Here is a 15,979-nt window from a genome sequence, read left to right on the forward strand (position 1 = left end):
GGGGGGCCCACGCAAAGCCCCGTCCTGAGAGGATGCTCCCCCCCCCGCCCCACACACACACCCCCGGCCCTGTCCCCTCCGCCGGGGGGGGCTCGCAGCCAAACCCCCCCTCCGCTGTCCCCTCACGGCCCCCCCCCGCTGTCACCCGCCGCCTCACACACACACACACACACCCCCCCCCCCTCACCCGCAGCGGCCGCCCTCCGGGGTCCGTGTCCGTCCCCCCCCCCCTCACCTGCGGCTCCTCGGGCGGCGGCGGCGGCGTCCCCTCTGCCGGTGCAGCAGCGGCGGCGGCGGCGGCAGCGCTCTCCCCCTCCTCCCGCTGCCTTCTCCGCGGCTCCTGCCTCTGCCCGCAGCCGCCAGCCGGTGGGGGAAGGGGGCGGCGGCGGCGGCGGCGGCGGCGGCGGGCGGAGGAGGTTGGGGGGGGGGGGGGTTAGCGGTGGCGGGGGGGGGGTGTGGGGGGGAGTACCACCAGCGGGACCGTTACAGCCGCGGTAAGGACTACCGCTCCCGGCATGCCCCGCGCGCAGCCGCCGCGGCTGGGCGCCCGGCGTTCTGCGCGGGGCACGCTGGGTAATGTAGTCCGTGAGGCGGGCGGGGTGGGAGACAGGGCCCGGGCGGCCGAGGGGTAGGTTGGGAGGTGGAGTGCCGGCGCGCTGGATGCTGGGAGGTGTAGTGCGGCGGGGGGGGGGGGGCGCTGCGGGAGGGGAGGGGGAGGAGGAGGCGGTGCGGCAAGGCATGCCGGGAGTTGTAGTTCGGCGGGGCATGACGGGAGTTGTAGTCCGCGCGGGCTGAGGGGAGGACGCGGGCCGCGGCGGGGATCCCCACCGGGCCGTGTGAGGAGGGACTCGGCGGGACCCGGACCCCGGCTCCGGGTAGACGATCCCCGGGCCGCCCGGTGAACGCAGCCCCTACATCAGCCCGGGCCTGCGGTGGGAGAGGAGGGGAGAGCCTCGGGGCCCGACCTTGGCCGGGGAGGGGGAAAGGGCCCTTCTCCGGGGACGCAAACGAGCGCTTTTACTTTTTCACGCAGGAACGGGTGTGAAAAAAATTCACGGGAAACCTCGTAGGAGGGACCGGCGGCACCCACCGGCGCAGGCGGCGACGAGGTGGGTGCAAAGTGCGTCACCGCAGCTCAGCGCCCCGGTTTTAGGGCGGGAAAGGAGTATTTTGGGAAAGTGCTGGTAATCTGGGAGGCGGAGAATTAAATTCCCGCGGGTCTTCCCTCAGGGACTGACACCAACAGGGGTACGCCCCCTCCTCAGTCTCTCACAACACTTAATTGCCGTTCGAAGTATTTCGCTTTTTGTGAAGATGCGCACTGGCAGTTTTGTTTCCCGAGCGATCGATGTTGAACCCCCCCCCCGGGGAACCAGGGAGTCGGGGTGGGGGTGTCCCGGGGGTGGCAAGGGTCATACCAGAGCTGCTCGCTTCGGTTTCTCACCCTTTGGACACGCTGGCATGGGGGGGATGTTGTGAAAACCCTGTCAAAGGAAACATTTCTCCTTGCAGGTTTCTCCCGCAGGATGGAGGACGCTGGCGGCACCGATGAGACGTGCTCAGCCACAGTGATGCCCAATATTACACGGTAAAAGGAGCCTCCAGCGGTATTTGGGGGCTCTTTAACAGCCCACTGTGGGGGTTTTATTCCCCCCTGCAAGCCAGGTACCGACCTGTCCCAACGGCAGGTGTGTGTTTGTGAGAGAAGGAGCAAGTGTCAGGGTATCCTCTCCTGTGGCTCTCCCTGGGTTCAAGCACGGGCACAGCAGGTCTGAACCCCCAGAGCTTCTGTCCACCTGCCTCCACAGCAGGAGGAGACAGGGGAGACCCACCAGGGGAGATGCTGCTTTCCTACATCATGTGAGACATGGGAAGAGTTTCAAAAATCCTTTGTTTCGTACCCAAAACCCAAGGTTTTGGCTAGGACAGGGGAGATCTCCACCAGGCACTGAGCCACCGCTCTGTGACAGCTTCCTGCTGTAACAACCACCCAGGTGAGATGCGGACAGAGCCCAGCTGGAGGAAAGACAAACTGGAAGTTTCAAAGTCCGTCCCTTTTACTGAGCAGCACCCAGCTGCTATGGAAAATGGGGGGGGGAAAATCTGTGATTTTGCTCCCCTGAGCGAGAGGCCGTATCTGTTCCCATGTTGCATCCTTTCCCTTCTTCCACCTGCACAGCTTTGCCAGCTAGAAATAACCTCCTGGCTCCTCAGGTCACCATTTCCACCCAGTGTGTCCCAAATTTATCCCATCTAACCTAAAAACACCAACCCCAGTTTGCAAAAAATAAATAAACCAAGCCCCCAAAATCCCATACCAGCATAATTTTCTTCCCCAGAGGAAAGCAGAGTGATTTGGCAATGTTTTAATGGTACCACGTTTGGTTTGCAATCCCCAACGCCTGCCATTTCAGCCCGTCCATCACAAACATGTGGGCTGCGTTGATGTTTGCTCCCTGGGGAGGTTTATTTCTGCTCTCTTTTTTTGTTGTTGTTGTTGTTTCCCTCCTCTCCTTCTTGGAATAAACTTGATGTCTTATCTGCCAGCCGACCGGGGGCTGCAGCCAAGCAGAACCCATTAGTGCAGCACTATAGATTTTCAACCCCATGAAAATCTGCTGCCATTTTAAATAGAGCATCTATTTATTTCACTCGGCAGCATGTCCTTTTGCTGTCAAGGAGACAAATTATTCCGGTCCTGTGGCAGAGCTCACAATAACGCGGCGGAAAAGCTTTGAGAACAATTTATACCGAACTGTGGCATACCTCTACGTATGGAGGGGCAGCCCGATACCAGTGGACAGCCCGGAGTAAATCCAAATTTCAGCCCAAATCCCTTCTTAAGGGAACTTTTTTTATTAATTCATTGCAGAACAAAGTATCTGGCCCAGCCCCTGATTTCCAAATGTACATCTCTAAAATATTTAGAACGATCAGGATGTTTTGCAGCCCGATAACCAGCACGGAGGGATGCGTGGGGCTGCATGTATGTAGCCTGGCCGATGGGGCGATTGCAGTTTAACTCCTTCGTAATCAACCTGCGTGCTGCTGGATTAATTTAATTCCTTCTGCTGTTTGGCACAGTAAAGCCAGCACTGGAGGGAGGGGAGGGGGAAAGGGCTTTACATTGAAAAAGCCTGCTGGAATAGATGAGGGTTTTTTGTATTAAGGGCTGCCATATGCTTAATAAACATCTTTATTATCAGCCCAGCCTTGACTATAAATAGCTTGGCTTGTATTTTAAGCCACGTAATGCCAGCCAGCCGCCGGGGATTGCACTCCCTAAGTTGTCTCGGGCCCAACCGTTTCCAGCGCGCGAGTGGAGCTGTAGGAAATGTGCTATTTCCTTCCCCAGGCAGCAAAAAAAGGCTTTGGGAGAGGCTCTGGGCTCCCACCACAGGCTTGTCTCGGTAGAAACACATCCCTGCCCACGCGCAAATCCTGCCACGTTTGCCTGAGTGTGCCCTACATATAAGTATGGAGAGATATATATTAAAAATATATAGTTATTGCTTGCTGGCTCTTATTTTGTGGAAGAGGAGGAGTGGATAAGAGGGGTTGGGTGATTCTTGGCTCTTGATCTGCCCAAATAATTCAACCTCGCGTTTTCCCCGCAGTTCCTCAGTCTGTGATTTCCAAATCTGCCTGGGGGCCGGGGACCATGTCTCTGCCGGCTGCTGGCCGGCCACAGGGATGCATCCCAGGCTCTCCTCCCTCCTAACCTCTGTTTTGTTTTTTTGCTCCCAACAGATTTGCAAAGCCTCAGATGTCTGGAATGGGGCAAAGGGCCCTGGTAATGCGCAGCAGCAACTCCAGAAGCTTTTCCAACCCTGCAGCCTTTGAGCACGTGTCACTTGAGCCCATTTGTCTCCAGAGCCGGTGATAGTTTTGCTCTTACATCCAACAGGAACCAGGTCAGACCTTGATTTTAACCCAGAGAAAAATTCACTCCACTCAGAAATTCAATTCAGCTGAGAGCTTAGGTGCTTAAAATAATTTGAGTTGTTCCTGATTTATGCTCCTACCGGTGGTGTGCCCCTGGTCCTCGCTCTGGCAAGATACTGTCGTGGTACTCAATGCCTCCTCAGACCCGTTCCCAGCACCGGAGGAGGGTCCTGCATCCCCCAAGCATCTCATCTCCCTGTACCCAGCTCCAGTCCCATCTCTGTGTGGGGCAGGAGACCGCCAGGCATCCCCTCGCTGCCCCGGGTATGGCTTTGGAGCTGCCATTTGGGCCGAGCCCTCCCAAGGGCACCCAAGCACGTGGGTTATTTACGGCCTCCGTAGTCCCACCCTGGACACCCTCGATTGCCCGGCTTCTCCGGACTCTGTGGCTGCTCTGTCTCCGGAGGAAAAGGGGGACTCTGGGGAGAAAGGGGAGCTTGGAGGTGCTGGATCCTGACTCCTTGGTGGGTTGCGGCTGGATCAAACATGGGCATCACCAGTGGCATCAGCCCGGCACCATCCCAGCCATGCCAGCACTGCGCATCTGGGTTTTGGGGATAAATTGCTAAAAAGCAATATCTTACCCCCTGCCCGGTACCTTAGGATGCTTCTACCCAGCCGAGCTGTCACCAGGCATCTGTTTTTGGGAGATAAATTGCTAAAAAGCGATATTTCCTCCCCTGCCCAGTACCTTAGGATGCTTCTACCCAGCCAAGCCAGCACCAGGCATCTGTTTTTGGGGGATAAATTGCTAAAAAGCGATATCTTCCCCCCTGCTCGGTACCTTAGGCTGCTTTTATCTAGCCGATCCCGCCGCCCCGTTTCTGCCCTCCCCTGCCGGTACCGGACTACAGCTCCCGGCGGTCCGTGCGGGCGGGCAGGGGCAGGCAGGGGCGGGCAGCGGGAGCAGAGCGCAGCGCTGCCCGCAGCGGGGACCCGCCGCGCCGCCTCCTCCTCCCGGTGAGGGATGCGGGGGGCGGCTCCGGGGAGGGGGGGGGGGGGGGTCCGACTACCGGGGGATGGGGGGTACTGGGGGAGTGAGGGTACCGGGGGTGACAGTACTGAGGGATGTGGAAAGGGGGTGCCCCAAAATGTGGGTACGGGGCAGGCGGGAAGGATGCCGGGGGCTGCGAGTACCAGGAGATGTGGGTACCGGGGGCTGCAAATATGGGGGGGGGGGGGGGGGGGGGGGGGGGGGGGGGGGGGGCGGGGGTGGAGTTTGAGGTTGCCAGGGGGATGAGTACTGAGGGATGGGGGTACCTGGGGGGTGCGAGTAGAAGAGGGCGAGGGTGCCAGGGGATGTAGGTAACCTGGGGCTGTGATTTCGGGGGGGATGCGGGTGCCGGGGGCATGTAGGTACCAGGAGATGTGGGTACCAGGGGGATGTGGGTACCAGGGGGATGTGGGTGCCGGGGCGATGTGGGTGCCAGGGGGATGCGGGTACCAGGGCTGCGGATTCCAGGGGGATGTGGATACCCAGGGATTCGGGCACTGGGTAACGCAGGTACCAAGGCACAGAGGTACTGGCTGGGGGTCTGCGCCTTGGTGTGCCCCCAGACCAGGAGGGGACCCAGGCAGGCGGTCCTGGAGGCCGTCCTGGGGTGCCGAGCCCCCGTCATCGGAGTGCTGGGGCTCTTGGTTGACGGGTGGATGGGGGGGGCCGTGGATGGGGAACCGCTTCTGCCTGGCCCTGGGGTGTTGGCTCTGCCTGGGGACCCGGTGAGCGATGACTTCATGGCCTTATTAAGGACTAATTTCCATCTAGGCAGGGGAAAATAAACAAGTGTGGCTGTCGTTTGCCGTGGAAAGTTACCGGGGCCGTGGGGAGTTGCTGCCTGTTCTCATACATGGCCTGGATTTCTCCACTTACCTCCATGGGATGATAATCCCTAAATCCCAATGAGATTAAAGGCAGAAAGAAAGGTGGCTGGAGTTCCTCCTCCCTGCTTTCACAACGTTTCCCAGATGACGAAATCCCACGTCTGTCTAACCCTGATTAACCTGTGTGCTCGGCTCATCCCCCCCCCCCAAAAAAAAGGGGCAACGAGGGTGAATCCCCATCCCGCTTTGCTCCCAGAACTGGAGGGAGGTGAGAGCTGGGGGAAAAGCCGTAGGCGAGGCAGGAGCTGCTGTTTTAACCACCTTATTTTTCCCGTGCCAGCAGGTCTGGAAAACCATCCCGCAGCCATGGCGCTGGTGAAGAGCGGTTGGCTTTGGCGGCAGAGTAAGTGCAACCCTTGAGCTTTCCAGGTTGGGAGCCCCCCCAGAAAAAAAACCCAGACAGGTTTTGGCTACGGGATGCGGGGAGGAGGTACAGGGAGGGGGAATGGACCCCGACCTGGGTGGTTAATCCATGGCAGCGAGGAAATCGCAGCTCAGCCGCTCACGGATTTACGTAAGAGGAGAGAGGGGCCGTCTGCCATGAAGAGAGACACACGGCTCCACGTCCGGGGTTGGATCTGGTCCCGCGTGCACGGCAGGACAGCACCGAGATGCCCTGATGGCTCTTCTGGCAGCTCTTTTTAATTTAAAGCCACCTGGTCACGCTGCCCCGGATGCTTACGCCAGGCACGGGTGCCCTGCGAGATGCAGTGGCTCTTGCAGGGGGTGGTGGGATCTGGCTGCAAATTTGGGGGACAGTGTTAGGTCTCGTGGTATCCCACTGGGCTCGCTGGGGTCCTTCACCTCCTCCTCGTCCCATCAGGCTCCATCCTGCGCCGCTGGAAGAGAAACTGGTTCGTCCTCTACCTGGACGGCAGCTTGGTTTACTACCACGACGACACGCAGCGCGACATGGACGGCCGGATCCACGTCAAATACAGCTGCCGGGATGTGAAGACTGGCCGCGAGTGCAGAGGTGAGCAAAGTCCCGCATCCCCAACCCCATCCCGTGCAGGGCCCTCCACGTAGCTGTAACCCTTTCAAATGATGCTCTGCTTGTGCTTGTGCACGTCTAGGATACCCCAAAAATAATCCAGGCTGCCTAATACACCCCTTTCTAGCTCCCAGCCAGCAGCAAGCCCTTCCCCGTGAGTTGCATGCTGCACCTTCTCTTCCATTGCTTTTCCACAGGGAAGGAAGGAGAAACTCTCCTCCTGGTTTGTGCTTGTTCAAAACACGATCCCACGGCACTGACTCATCCCTCGCCGTCTCGCACAAACAAGGAGAACAAAGCAGCAGCTCGGCTTGGCCCCGGCAGCCCACGGCCACCGCACAAAGCGCCTTTTTCTTGGGCTGCGTGCGGCAGCAAAGCCGGGATGCCACAGTGGGAGCACAAACCCAAAGGTTTATGCTCACCGGAGGGTCCCGCCGAGCTTTGAGAATGGGGGAAGATGCACGAGCCTCGTGGATTTAAGATTTTGTTCTTGCTCAAGCTCATGATCCAACTCCAGCAGCGAGCATCTCGAGTTTCTACAGAATTCGGGTGCTTGCTGCAACCTGGCAAACACAGCTCGGCCCCGTGGCCTCAATCTGATTTCTGGCAATTTTCTGCCCTTCCATTTTCTTTCTGCCGTGGGGGTGGAAGTTTCTGCTGGTCAGCTCTTTGCTCCTGTTGGCTTTTAACCTTTGAGATCCCAACCACATCTTGCGAGTGGAGACAGAGCTGAAATTAAACCCAAATTGCAAACAGTTTTTTTAATGGCACATGAGTGGGGCAGGGGGAAGCTGGTCATGCTGGAGTAATTTGGAGCCCGACCCTCTCAGGAGAGGGTCCGTGGGCAGACAGGGAGGGTCTCTGGGGCACCTCTTTCGCTGAGGCCAGACCCTGCCCCTTCCATTTCCAGATGTGCAGCCGCCCGAGGGGAAGAGCCGCGACTGCCTGCTGACCGTCGTGCTGCGGGACGGCTCAAAGACGACGCTCTGCGCCGAGAGCGAGGACGACGCCGTGTAAGCTGAAATCCCGCGGCGGCGGCACTGAAATGCCCTTGGCGGCTTTTTCATCCGAATTATCTGAGCCTGGAGCAAGCCTCGTCCCGCTCCCACCATGTCCCACCCATGGTTAAAACCCCCCACAGCCCCTGTTTTCTCAAACACCCGCGTTCACTCGCAGGGTGATAGGCGTAGGTGGAGATTTGGGTTTCCCACTGAATAATCCAGAGCCAAAAGCAGCTATTTTTAAGCAGTTGGGTCTCCTGCGGGGCGGGTTTCCCTCCCAGATGAGAAATCATCTCTTGGCCTGACTGAGGATCACTTGGGAAGGGTTTTCATCGGTATTTGGCGATAGTGTGAAAGTTAAGTCCTTACTGGCTTAAGGCCATGCCCAGCAGGAGAAAACACATGCTTTTTAGCACTGCTCCCCTTCTATTTATTTCTGTAAAAAATTCAGAATTTTATTTTTATTAAAATTTCATTTTTAAATAAAAAAGTCCAAAAAAGTATAAAATAAAAAAAGTGGGAACATTCAGCTGAACTTAGATGGAGGGAGATGTTCAGCTGTGGCCAAGCTAAGCTTGATCCATTTGAGCTTGACCCCAGCTGAATGGAAATTCATCCGTTACCTGCTTTTTCCCCCCAATTTAGATGTCATTTTCCTGCCTGCCCTTGTTTTAGCCGGGGCTGTTCCCAGGGAGAGCATTTAGCCCTGTGCCCATCCCCGTGGCGTTGGGTACCTCCCAGCACCTTCCAGTCCCCACCTATTAGCCCAGCGCTGGCTAATAGGGCATTAAAGATTAATGCCAGCCCCGCGGCCGCATCCAGGTCACCGGTGGAGGGAGGAAGAGGGACACGTGTGTCCAGCGGAGCTGCTGTCCAGCCAGGCAGCCCCACGGGGACAATTCCCACTCCCCCCCAGCACACCCCAAAACCGAGTCCCTCTTTTTTGTTTGCAGCGCTTGGAAGATGGCCGTGCTGGAGGCTAAATCCACCCCGGTGAGGCTTCATCCCCCAAAGCAAGGGTGCACCGTCCCGGCACGGGCTTCAGGCAGGGCCTGGGTGGAGGTTACGCCAACCCCGGGGCTGATGCTGAGCTCGGGGTGGCCCCCCAAGACCCTGCGCCCATTCAGTAAAGCCCCTGGAGCCAGACGGGGAAAAAGGTGGAGAAGCGTTAGTGACAGAGCAGTCCGTTCGGGATGCCACCGACGGAAGATGACAGAGCGGAGGGTGACCCTGTTCAGCGGTCTGGTGTGACGGGGGCAGAGTTACTGTGACAGGGGACACAGTTAAGGGGAACGGGGGCAGAATTTAAGGGGAACGGGGGCATGATTAAGGTGATGGGGAACACGGTTATGGTGACAGAGACCAAGTTAAGGGGAATAGGGGCAGAGTCAAGGTGACAGGGGACACAGTTCAGGGGACCTGAGCACAGGTAGATGATTCGGGTGCTTGAGCAAAGGCCGCCCCTGGCATTTCGGACACTCTGGGCCCCCCTTTCAGCAGTGCAGGGGAACCCAAGCGATTCAGGCCCCTGTCACACATGGGGGAAACTGAGGCACGGCACAGGCACGGCACCGGCACGGCCACACCGGCTGGGTTGCGGCTCCACCGTACCCTGCACGGCCCCTGTCTGGCCACCAGCCTCACGCCACGCTCCCGCTGCTCCCAGGTGCATGTCTACGACCCCTACGATGACGACTACTACCAGACGGTGCCCCTCGACTCCCACCAGACCGCCTACATCAGCTCCGGCCACTACGGCCACCAGTACGGAGGTGGGTGGCCCCATCCGGTGGCATCAGGGGCGGTGGCCGCATCCTGATTCGCCTCATCCCTCCCCAACGTTCGTTTGATGCTTTGCCTTATTACCAACCAGGGGATACTTAATTTAGCCCGGGGCGGGGGCGGGTCACAGCTCCCCCCTCAGCACACCGATCCCCCGAGCGATGGCTTTGCAGTTTGTGGCTCGATGCCCGGCTCCAGGAGCCGATGGGCTGAGACCCGGCAAACTCAGCGCACCGCGGCACATTCGAGGTGGGGGCTGTTTGCCACGGTGCGTCAGGGTGGGGAGGGAATGCTGGAAGGAGCCATGGCTACACGGGTGACAGCCAAAAATGGGGGTCCCCCCCTCCATCCCACTCCAGTGGCACCCCTTGGGGGAAGCGGTGCCCCTCCATCGGCATCGGGGCGGGGGGGTGCCAGGATGACAGTGTCCCCCCCGCCACCCCCCAGCTCACCCCCCCTTTTTGCCTTGCAGCTCCCGGGGTGACCCACGTCATCGTGCGCGAGGATCCCTACCGGGTCTCCGGGGACCAGATGGCCTTGGGGCTGCTGGCGGGGGCTGCCACCGGCGCTGCCCTCGGCTCCTTCATGTGGATGCCGTGCTGGTTTTAGCAGCCCCGCGCTCTGCTCCCGCAGGATTCGGCCCCCCTCCGGCTGGGCCACAGCCCCCTTTGCCTCCCCAGCCCGGTTTAACTCACCCTTGGCTTGGTACCCACCGCGAGTCACCCTCGGCCTCCCAAAAACAGCCTGCTCGGCCCCCTACACCCTGGGGACAGAGATACAGCCCCAAACCCATCCCATATCCTCCTCCTAGTGCTGGCTTTTGCATTAAATAACCCCCACGTGCTTCAGAGACCCCCCCAAAAACCTACCCGAAAACCCCACAGCGCCCAATTCCCATCCGCAGAGGGCCTGGGGAGCTGCCGGGGCCATCAGCAGAGGGGAGGGCGCAGCGCCCCAGCCCCAAAACCTGGCTCAATTCCCCACCCCAAATCTCTGTAGGGAGCTGGCTGTAGAAATACCTGGTTTTTGGAGCAAGGGGGATTTATTTGGGGGAAGGTGGCTGAATTTTTTTGCAGCCCTGGCTTGGCGAGGTGAACCCAACAGCACAGCTGCTTTTTAAGAGCTTTTTTTGGGGGGAGGTTCCAGCACCAGAGCGGGATCAGGTGCTGACATGAGAGGCAACCCCAGGGGTGCTCAAGAGACAGGTTAAAGATTAAGGGGGATGAAAACCTTTGCAGGGTTTCCACCCCATTCCAGCCTCACACCGGTCCCCTGAGCCTGGCCAAGCTGAAGAAATGGTGCAGAACTCCCCAGGATTTGGGGCTAAACCCCTGGGAACTGGGGTTAAATCTCTGGGAATTGGGCTGGGAAGAGCCCTGGGAACATCACAACTTCCCCAGCCAAGCGGCAGTCACTGCGGGAGGGATGCGCAATATCGTGAGTTTCACCCTGATTTTTGGGAGGGGGAGAAATCACTTGGGGATGAGGGCAGCTCTCCCTGGGGACCAGGGACCCTTTCTGGCAGCCAAGCCGGGATCTTCGAAGCAGGGATTCGGGATTGAGGCGGGGACACAGTCCCTTTGGGTGGCCCTGAGGCCAGGGGACAAGTGGCACTTCATGTTTTGGGGCTGCATTGGGCAGCACCAGGCAGACGTCGAGGGAAGAGGGAGAGGCGCAGCTGCCACACATCTCCCTTAGAGGCACGATTTAATCCTGGAGACACCATCAATATTAAACAAAATCAAGAATAACAAACAAAAGCCACAGCTAGATTAAAAAAAAAAAAAAAAAAGTAACACCAGCACCCCAGTCCGCTCTTGCTGTTAAAGCCCTGGATCAGTTTGTCCCTGCTCCTGACGGGATCGGGATATCCCAAAACACCATCCTCATCCTCCCCCAGCCTCCCTTGCCTCGCTGCTGCTGCAAACCCGCTCCCATCAACTGCATCGATTTTTGGAGAGGAAAAGAAAAAAAAAAAAAAAAAAAAGAAAAAAGCTATCTGCGGTCTAATAAAGGCAGCAAAAAACGAGACCCCGCCTGCTGGTGAGTGAGGATGAGGAGGGGGCTGCTCATCCTCACCAATCTCCAGGGGGTGGGCAGGTTTGGGTCCCCCTTGACAGCTGCGCGTGGATGTCACCAGCTCCCGCATCTCCTCCTGCGCCCCTTTTCCTCCCCCTTTTTCAACCGGGAGCTCCGAGGGCAGCTCGAGGGGAGGGACGGGCTACTGGAGAGCTCAAAACCATCCTCTGCTCCTTGCAAAAACGGGGTTTGAGCAGACCTCGCAGCACCCAGACGGGGTCCCCAGCACCGCAGGCTCTCGGGGTCCCTGCTCGCAGCCTCTGAACGCGGCATGAGAGCCCCGAAGAGACACAGAAGGGAAAAAGCTGCCCCAGAAATCCCGCTCACCGCGGCTCCATCGTGGTGCTAGAGAACCACGATGATGTGCCGCCACAGCGGCTCCTTCCTTTGCATCTCAAGTTCAGACCCTGCGGGATGAGCCATCTCCGTTCGGGAAGGGACGAGTGCAGCGAAGGGCCCTGCCAGCCCCATTTTAAGCCTCAAGATGGCTCAAAAGCATCCCTGGGTCTATTTAATTTGCAAAGCAGAGAGAAGCTGAGGTTTGCCTGCCCCCTGCTTTTAGAAAAAATTCAGCATTTTCTAAGCCAGGGGTTCAGGCTTTCTCCCACGGCCCCTCCATGGCCGCATTAATCCCAGGACGCAAACCCCAGCTTTCAAGGGGTGGAGAGGAGAAGGATCCGGCCCCGTCCACCCCTCTGCGCCCTCATCCCTTCTGCCTTCTCCTACGTCCCAGCCCAGGTGCCCCCGTACAGCACACTCACCTCTACACCTCCCCAGGGCATCGCGCGTGCTCTCTTCTGCCACCGATCCCCAGACCCCCGCGGTTGTTTCTGCTGCAACCTGCAACTGGAAAGGGGTGGGGGGGACACAACAGAGAAATGAAACAACAAACCCACGACTGCTTTTAGGATGCACATCAGATGGGAAACGAGCTGCGCAGAGGCCGAACACCGCTTAGATCTGCTCCCTCCTGAATCCGCACTTGGCCCCCTCTAACACAGAAGGCTGCTGTCCCGTTTTCCGACCTATTTTCCATCGTCACCTCTACCTAAACTTGTCCCCGCAGGACCAAAAGACCCTTTGCAGGGTGTCCCCCCCCGCCCCAGTCCCAAAGGCAGGGCTTTGGGAGCCACAGCCCTTTCCTCCGCGTGGCTGGAAACGAGCCAGGGAGCAGGACCCACTGCAGGACAGAGGAATGGGGCATCCCTGCGGCGAGCGCGGTCCATCTCCTGTCCCCACCACCAAGTCCCAAGGTACCGGGGTACAAGGCTCGAGTCTGGTTTGGCTCCGGGGCTGCGCACAACCCCAGCTGGCGCCGCTGCCAATTAGTGCCGACGGAGACTCCCCGGTGCCGTCCCATCTGCCGGGACGCAGAGCAGCGCGTCTGGCTGTTAACGAAGCAGCCTGGGATGCGGAGCCCCCACCAGGGTTGAGCCCAGCTCTGGTGGGAATAAAGCATCAGCACAACCTGCGGGAGCAAGACCGTTTGGGCTGGGCAGGGAAGAGGCAGTTGTAGGGACACACCAAGCAGGGGGACGTCCCCTAAACCCTTTTCTCTTAGGGACTTCAGCAATCCTGGGAGTTGGCAGATCTGGGAAAAGAGGGAGCTTTTCCCGAGCAAGCCCGTCTCCAGCACCAGGCCAGGAGCCGCTAGCAGGCAGTTACCGCACAAGGTGCGTAACCCAAGGGTGAGACACGCCTGGAGATGGAAACATCTGGAAACGCTTCGCCGAGAGCAGCACGACCTGGAAATCGGCACTCCTTTCCATGCCACGTCCAGCTGCTGACCTGCAAAAGCTCCTTTTCCCCAGCTCAGACAGACCCCTGAGCTCCCCATCCCTGCGGTACCTGAACATCCCAGGGATGATCCCGCTTTTCTCCTACCGTGCGGGGCTGTGCCCACCTCCCGAAGACCCACGGACACCAAGTGATCCAGGCAAGGCCACCGGGAAGGGCAGCGACGGACCAGCATGTGCCTCCAGCAGCAATTCCTGGGGTCTTCACGCTGTCGGTGGGAGCAGCTGATGGCAGCCAGATCCCTCGCTAGGAAGCTAAATGAGGGAGCAATTAAATAGGTTAAAAAGAAATTTGGAAGCATAAACAACAGAAGCCATCATCCACAAACCACCTGGCTTGGTTTCTGCTCCGCTCAGGTGTTCGCCCACAGGAGAGGGGCTTCCTGGGGGCCTTCGGTGCCGACTAGGACCGACGCCGCACAGGACCAGCGGGACAAGAAGTGCCGAAAACCAGAAATTAGGGTTGACCCACTCCATTCCCACTCAAATACAGACTCGTATGACCCCTCTCCCCAGCAGCGAGGCCTGCCAAAGGCCCAAACGCCAGCCAAAGTCCAGAACAACTCAAAAAACCCTCCGAAATGAGGATTAACGCGGTGGGACCAGGCTCAAGATGTTAACATCCAAGCATGCCCACAAACCGCCTTATAAGATTCGTCCCCGAGTGTCAGAACAAAGGAATCAGCTGGAGGCTGCTTGACCCTCGCTGCGATCAAAAACCACTTATCTGGAAATAAAGCAGCTGCATCGCAGGCCGCTACGCCTCAGCAAATGTCAGGATCAAGCCTCAAATTTCCACCCATCCCCTCTTCCCCAGCTTGGATAAAAGCAGGAAAGGTCAGTGCCAACTCCACCGCCAGCCCCGCAAGCATCTATAAACACCATTTTCTCCCTCCAACACCCCGTATCCGACGTCATGCAGCACCGCAGATGGACCGACTGGCTGTGCAAGGGGGATACAGAGTGATTTCAGTGCTTTCATTAGCGGCAACTTTAATCAAGGCCTTTAACACAACCCCCGTTCCAGACGCGCTCTCTGGGTGGCCGACAGCGAGCACTCAAAATGGCTTTAATTTATACCCAAAACCTCAGAAACAGGTGGCAAGCCTGGAAGATTCGATTCGGAAACAGCGCTTGCGGAGAGCCTCCTCCCTCCAAACCCAGCAGGGCAGAACCACGGGGCAGCAGGAGCATCACCCAGCTGCCTCCACCCCGAGCTGCCTTCAGCCCTGCCCTACTCCTCATCCTCCAGGGAACGGCAGAGCTGCTCGTGTCATTGCAATTCAGCTGGTGTTTGACTGCCGGCACGCCTCAGCCAGGCGTTTACGGCATCGGTCTGGGCAGTCGGTTACATTCAGGTGCTACAAGAGGATCCCAAATACCTTTTAAAAAGCCATGTTCGACTTTGGCACGTGGTCCGACCGGGTGGAGAAGGGAAAGGTTGTTAAAGAGAGCGTTAAAAAAAAAAAAATAATAAAAATAGATCCTTTCGCAAATCAATGAAAAACCGAGCCCAGCAAGCCTGGAAACCCCAGCTCAGGCAATGACAGAGCAGCAGAGGAGGCTGAGCACCGAGCGCTACGGCAGTGCAGACGGGAGAGGCTGTTTTGAGGTCCGGGTGTTTGCAGCTGCTCTCCTGACTGCGGGAGCATTGGCAGCCTCTGCCGCAGCCACGTCGCAGGTAAAGAGGCAGCCTGCCCACCCTCCGTTTATCTTCCTTTCGGAGCTGGTACATGCCCAGCATGGAAAAAGGTGCTGCTGCATCAGGTAGAGCGCTCTGTCTAGTTTGCTGAGGATTTGGGCGCTGGAAGCAAACGCGACACTGCGTGGCGAGGGGACGGCGTCGGCTGCTGCGGCAGCTCTGCAGATGCTGCTAGGAGAATGCCACGGCTCTTCCAGCTTGGTAAAATCAGCGCTGACCCTTCCAGCGGAGCAGACAAAGAAGCCATCAGCAAATACCAGCATGAGGCACTCTCTAATCTGAGCCAGACACTCCCTATCTGACTTCATAGCCAATAAAAACCAACAAGGTTGGAAGCAGAGAGCTTGACCTGCTGCAGCCGTGAGCTAACGGCCAGGACCAGCATCCTGCGCCGGAGCTGATGCGTGCCCCCAGACCATGCCTTGCTCAGAGACAGCCCCTTCTCTGCAGTTTAATCCAGCTCCCTTTTATAGGTGGGAAATTGCGGTACCGGTATTTGAGGTGACAGCCCCAAGGCTACATACAGCAGCAGCACGAAGGTAATTCAGCAGCAACGGGGAGCAGTGAGGGATTGAGACCATCACGCTTCAGTGCTACCCGGGAGACAACACCCGCTGAAGTCCAACTCCTTCCAAACCCACTGCTGAGAGGTGAACGTGGTGTTTTCAGCTGCTCCCGCCCAGGGCAGGACCTGGAGGTGCCAGGTACAAGGAACAGAAGCTCCCCCCAGTGACAAAACCCTTTTCCAGTGACCTGTCCCCATACGGCCTCACCATACGGCTGTTCCCATATCACTAAT

The 15,979-nt window shown here is 58.3% G+C and overlaps 1 protein-coding gene and 1 long non-coding RNA gene across 7 annotated transcripts; one reads left to right on the forward strand and one right to left on the reverse strand.

Moving 5' to 3' along the window:
- Positions 1-787: 787 nt before the first annotated feature.
- Positions 788-11,569, forward strand: PLEKHB1 (pleckstrin homology domain containing B1). Of its 6 annotated transcripts, none has more exons than XM_030042248.2 (10): positions 788-932; positions 1,034-1,109; positions 1,513-1,665; positions 3,751-3,914; positions 6,110-6,169; positions 6,650-6,802; positions 7,731-7,833; positions 8,775-8,814; positions 9,488-9,593; positions 10,076-11,569. In XM_030042248.2, the coding sequence occupies exons 5-10, from the start codon at positions 6,133-6,135 to the stop codon at positions 10,210-10,212; spliced, it is 576 nt and encodes a 191-aa protein (XP_029898108.1). In that variant the 5' UTR covers positions 788-932; positions 1,034-1,109; positions 1,513-1,665; positions 3,751-3,914; positions 6,110-6,132; the 3' UTR covers positions 10,213-11,569. The 6 variants fall into 6 exon arrangements, with proteins under 6 accessions (XP_029898108.1, XP_029898105.1, XP_040974484.1 ...); XM_041118550.1 differs by having other exon boundaries at positions 861-875; XM_030042245.2 differs by having other exon boundaries at positions 788-1,109; positions 1,513-1,688.
- LOC115353208 lies at positions 11,284-13,651 on the reverse strand. The gene is made up of 2 exons (XR_005930918.1): positions 13,531-13,651; positions 11,284-12,515 (listed from the first exon to the last, which is right to left on the reverse strand). It is a non-coding gene; the product is annotated as an uncharacterized LOC115353208 (long non-coding RNA).
- Between the last annotated feature and the right edge of the window lie 2,328 nt (positions 13,652-15,979).

Source organism: Aquila chrysaetos, chromosome 19 (genome assembly GCF_900496995.4).
Source record: "Aquila chrysaetos chrysaetos chromosome 19, bAquChr1.4, whole genome shotgun sequence".
Classification (NCBI taxonomy): domain Eukaryota; kingdom Metazoa; phylum Chordata; class Aves; order Accipitriformes; family Accipitridae; genus Aquila; species Aquila chrysaetos.